We start from the raw sequence: 6000 nt of genomic DNA on the forward strand, positions 1-6000 counted from the left end.
ATCGGATCCTGATTCAATATTCAGTGTGTTGGAATCCTTCGGGAAAGTATAATCTGGTTATTTTGTTGGCCTCTGTTAAATACTACGGATTGTAAACGTAGTATGAATGAATTCTGAAATTAGCTTGACACGAAAATATATATACCCACTGTGTCTCAGAAAACATCAGTTGTATTTCAGAAAACGTGAAATATATATCAACATTTACTATTTAGTGTTGTAGTCATCATCAATTTTACATACACATTATGTACAGAATTATTCACATAATATTCTACCTTATTTAACTTTATTGCTTTTGTATTTAGAAAAAAAATTGTTTGGACTAGTTGTAGAAATTTTTCTTGTGATTTCATCAAACCTGTACTTAGAAAACCAATTGAATGTCGCATTTCAAATATACTTATTAATCCTATAATTTCTTTATATACCTATAACACATTGTATACGTATAGAATGCTTTCTTAAGGAGGTTCGATTGCGAAAAAAAAATTGTAAGAAAGTTTTCAAAACAATTGAAATCTGCTAATAAATATGCACACTGCCTCGTGTAAAAATACCAGACCGATTGCCAACGTAGTTTTTTTTTGAAAAATGATATAAAAATTATTCTCTTATACACAGGCACTTATGAGAATTGGGAAAAAACTTTCATCAAACGTGAATATTGCTCTTAAAAATGGTTAGGATCGGGAAATTAAAGAATTAAATAGTACTAAACATTTTAAGACAATAAAAATATGCACTTACAATGTAATTATTGAGATAATGGAATGAATAGATAACATTTTGACAAATTTGAACAAACATCTGATCCAACGAATGGAAATATGGCAACGGTGTCCGCTGTATTTAACGTTTCTACTGAGGCGCTACCTATATTTGAATAGCTCGATTATAAACTATAAAATACACAACAGTATACATTTTCTGTCATAACCTTCAATTTGACTGATAGTTATCACATGGATTCTCGGTTTGCACATTTTGCTTTTTTCTCATCAATCCACATTCTATCTGCTTCATACGCCTTTTATATTGCTTTTCAGTCATTACTTTGGATGTTCATTCAAGTTTGTGATATACGTGCTATGCACAGTTGACAGTTGACCCAACTTTTACCACCACGCGATACTGATGTGCAATGTTGCCAGATTTCAGCCATAGTTTTACAAGCTCTTAGTGAATAAATAGACACTTTTATTCAAATAAAAAGTTAATTACTGTGCATTAAACACGAAAAATATATGCAAGCTAATATGTGTTGTATAAATTTCATTTGCATATATTATATTTAATTTGCTCAAATTGGTTTATGTACTGTTGGTACTGCAACGAAACTCCCGTGTACAAGCGTAGGCTTCCCTCCCATACCCACTGCCCCGCAAGAGATTTATCGAACCTCCTTAAGATTACAATAATATAAGGTTTGATATCTATCACAAATAATAAAAAAGACATGGACAAAAAAAAAACTCTTTTGACTATATAGGGTGTCCCAAAAATAGTTGACAGGCAGTTAAGAGGTAGAAAAAGGATGGAATTCTGAGACGAAAACACCTTTGAAGAGTTTGTGTTAAAAGTGGGAAAAGATTTTATTTTTTTTACTAAGAAAAAAAGATATTTCTTTGCTAATAAATCCCAATACACATATAGTTGAAGCTATTCTGTTTTGGTGGCCTTGACACTCCGTAGTACTGGGGCAATACCCTGCTTGCCTCTTTGCTGATCATACCATGCTTCTCCTACTTTTTCCTGCTGAAAATTACAAAACTACATGTTTTTTTAACTTTACTTGACTTAGCGATTAAATAAAAAATTTTTTTTGCCAAAATTCAAAAATTCATATTTTTGAAAAAAAAACGCAACTGAAAATTTCAAGACCTTTTAAGATCATTTGAAGGTATTTTATAAAAAAAAATTGAGCCAAAAATTTAACGTCGATAGTCAATTTTGACGATTTTTGAAAATTCAAAATTCTACAAATTTTTCATTTTTCAAAATTATTTTTCGGAATATTTTTTTTCTTCATAGCCCTAGGTGTCCTCTTTAAAACAAACAAAAGCTCGTTTCTGTAACTATAATATTTTTCAAGATATTTAAAAAATAAACTTGAAAAATTGGAAAAATAGTGAAATTTTGAATTTTGAATAACTCGAAAAAAAATTTTTTAATTTGTTTTCCTTTGGCAGATCTTTGCTTTATGATAAAGGAAAACTTTTGATCAAATTTCGTCCAAATTGAAGGGGGTCGATTCTAACCATTGACATTGATTTGACATGGAATAACCCAAATGACAGAATAATTAATTAATTTGAAATACAATTTACATGTTCTGAATGAAAACTAATTTTTCTGAAATACATCTGAAAAAGGTGTAGAAGAAACATAATTAATCCTGAGGTTTTTTCTTTTTTTTTTTGTTAATTTATACAAATCTGCCAATTTCAAAATTTTGCCACTACAGTCTATAGCAGTGGTATTCAACTTTTTTCTTCGGGGACCCGTTTAAAAAATTTTTTTATATGCAGGTACCCCCTTAATTTAAATCTTAGTATAATCAGAGTTGGAGTAAATATATTTTAGTTAAATTTATAGTATAATGCTAGATGTTAAAGTTAAACATAGTAGTAAATATGATTTTTTTAATTATTTATTTTAATGTCTAGTGCCTATACAATAAGTACAACATTTACATTGGAATTTAAACAGATTAATTAATGGCAAATGGAAAATTTGACTTTCTTTATTTGCAGACAAATCTTTAGTTTTATTTTTTAAATGAACAAATATTATGGAATATTGAGAACTAATGGAAGTGTATAATTATTAATTAACTTAATTTTTTTTCATGTTTCCTAGGACCCCTCTCCTACCCCTTAAGGCGTCTTCACGTACCCCTAGGGGTACGCTTACCCCATGCTTGAATACCACTCGTCTACAGCATAAAAATACCTTTAAAATAATATCCATCAATATTTAAATGCTATATTGTGTTTAATTGGGTAACCCATTGTGCTTATGCCAGAATTTGTCACGCTACTAACAAAAATTGACCTGTCGTGGGAAATTTTTATATTTAAATCGCCTGAAATATTGACAATGGAAAGTTTTAAATTGATACAGTGGCTCCTAGATCTAGAAACTACACAAACGTGTGTTTAATCTCAGAAAAGTTTCTGATGAAATTTCACTTTTTGAGTGGGCACAACGGGACAATTTAGATTTTGTTCTCCTTAGTTAATGGGCTAAATGGCTAAAAATACAAATATGTTCTTATGGTAAAAATATAAATTTTTACTAATAGTAATCCATTAAATATTTCTTTATTACCTATCTTATATTTATGTGGCAAATCATGACCCTATATAGAATCACCTCTCACATATGTAAACAATTGTACAAAATCTACAGCTTATTTTATTACTGTAGACAGTATCGCTTGTGAGTTAATTGCAAAACCAATATTGATAGCCTTAAATACTTTGAAAAGAAAAAAACTATTCTATTCTTTACCATATTGTATCAGTTTATAACATGTACCTATACGTTTTATTTACTCATATATATATTTTTAATTTTCAGATACAGATTTAGGTCGTGCTATAGATAATTTGAATGAAAGGCTGCAGTCTTCTAAGAAAAAGGGAAATAAATTACGTAGGCAGACCGTGAATAAAATAGATTTAGATGTTATCCGTGCCAAGCTACAATTGATTGATTTTGTGGTGGAAGTTTGTAGCGAACAAGAAAATGATTTAACGACTGTTTCTACCGTTCAGATTTCTTTTATAGTTAATGCACTAATGCGTGACGAGAATCATATAACTGAGCAAGAAATTGAAGATATAGGTCTAGAAATTAAACGCTTATCACGGATTATTCAGTATGAAAGAATCCGAAATGCAGAAACCTTTAATTATGCGAAAAGAAGAGACGATGTTAAAACCAAAATTATGTACATTGATGAGCTGCTAACTTCACTGAAAAGATATACAAAAGAAACTGACGCTACTTTACAAACAGAACTTACTGACTTCAGTAAGTTGGTGGCATCTGGAATAGCTGTTACTAGAGTAGAAATGCAACAAATTGTAGCAGCTCTTGGTTTAGGAAAAGGTCATTGGTTCAAGTGCTGACTGTGGAGGCGCTAATCAAATTTCAACATGTAATGAATGTGGAGTACAAATTGGTGGAACAAATCATCGCTTGTTACCAGGTCAAAGTCATGCGCCGGAGATTGACAATTCACTTTATCCAGCATGGTCTGAAGCTGCTAATTTAGCAAATTATAGGTTGTAATACATTGCTTGTTCTTATTCTTGATTATTATTATTTTATAATTCAATATATTAAGTGATGCAAATAAAACTATAAAGTAGTTTTTTTATAAGTATTCTTAAGTGAATAACAATTTTTTAAAAATTAGCAGATTTAATTTTAAATTGCCAGTGTTACGAGAAACAACTACTCCGCGGGCTATTACGCCCTGACCGGCATTGAATTATACTCTCAACGCCTAGTACAACACCAAATTTTTTTGGCTCCAAAGACAAGGGGGCCCATAAAAAATAGTCTTAAGGGGGGTTTCCCGCCAAAAAACGTAGCACCATCAGATTCCACATGTCATAAAACCCCTGTGGACCAAATTTAGTGATTCTCGTACAACAGGGTTCTGAGATATAAAAAAAAAGATTATTCTTAGTAGCGGACTTCAGGGGGCTGTAACTCCGAAAGAGGGAGTCACTTAGCAAAAATAAAAAATACGAGCCCTAAATTTGTCTTAAGAATCTGTGACCAAATTTAGTTGCATGAATTTCGGGACACCATGTATATCTACTCCAGCAGAAATTATTTAAATGATTAATAATTCAAATTAATATTGAAGGAAATGAAAAAGATCATATTATTCCATAAAGTATTCCCGCCTTTTGAAATGCTGCAATGCCACTGGGTCAAAGTTTGTATTGAACCTACTCCTACCGACCTTGGGTTTGAGAGAGGTTGGGAGGGAAAGTGGAGTAAATAATAGCCTTTTTTCGCGAGTGAAGTCGTATGTTATAGTATGTATAGTATGAGTGATTTATTTTTTTTCATTGTCGGTCAATTATGCAGAATTCAGTTTCTATGTAATTACAATTTTGTAGTATTCCATGGCTAGAAATTGGCCTCAATGATTTGGGATCGAGGGGGATTATCCCTCTTTATCCTGCCTCATCTCGTGTAGGCCTAGACAGCCTTTCGTAGGTGGGTCCAATCCGTCGTCTACCCCGACCGCAAATGCAGTCGGTGTAGGCGCTTTGTGGGACCTCCTTTTGTCCTGGCTCTGCCCCGCCGGCTAGGGCCCTTTAGTAATCACTTAATTCAGTGACTCTATTTTGCACCTGCTTTCAGAGTCCTCTAGCACTTGTCAAATACGATACATAAACAATACTAATACTACAATACTATAAGTATATATAAGATAGCTACTACTCTAAACTATAATAAACTCCACCAATAATAAATATATTTTTTTTAGTTTTGTAAAAAAAGTAAGTATATTTTTTTTGTTAGACACATATTTTATATTTTATATATTTTTTATAAATAAAGGTTGATTAAAAAAATGGATATGTACTTGCAATGCCCCATCAAAAAATAAGTACAGTTAATTTCGGACCGCCGCCGCCATTATTCCATGGCTAGAAATTGGCCTCAATGATTTGGGATCGAGGGGGATTATCCCTCTTTATCCTGCCTCATCTCGTGTAGGCCTGGACAGCCTTCGTAGGTGGGCCCCATCCGTCGTCTACCCCGACCGCAAATGCGGCCGGTGTAGGCGCTTTGTGGGACCTCCTTTTGTCCTGGCTGGGCCCCGCCGGCTAGGGCCCTTTCTTCTGGCGCTCTTCTTGCTTCGCCGGCTCGTCTGTGTAAACCCCGGGGGTAGTGTCATGTTTATGTGTGGTATGGTTGGGTAGGGTAGTGCGGCTATGCAGCCTGGGATGCGCTTTGCTAAGG

General features: G+C 33.0%; 1 protein-coding gene across 1 annotated transcript in view; it reads left to right on the top strand.

Moving 5' to 3' along the window:
- LOC108908160 (NFX1-type zinc finger-containing protein 1) overlaps window positions 1-4366 on the top strand; it is a 44653-nt gene extending 40287 nt beyond the window's left edge. Inside the window, 2 exon segments of the mRNA XM_023455223.1 lie at window positions 3586-4135; window positions 4137-4366. Of these exon segments, the coding sequence (XP_023310991.1) occupies window positions 3586-4135; window positions 4137-4302 (716 nt within the window). The 3' untranslated portion in view covers window positions 4303-4366.
- The last annotated feature ends 1634 nt before the right edge of the window (window positions 4367-6000 follow it).

The sequence above is a fragment of the Anoplophora glabripennis genome, unplaced genomic scaffold, assembly GCF_000390285.2.
Source record: "Anoplophora glabripennis isolate ALB-LARVAE unplaced genomic scaffold, Agla_2.0 scaffold369, whole genome shotgun sequence".
Lineage (NCBI taxonomy): Eukaryota > Metazoa > Arthropoda > Insecta > Coleoptera > Cerambycidae > Anoplophora > Anoplophora glabripennis.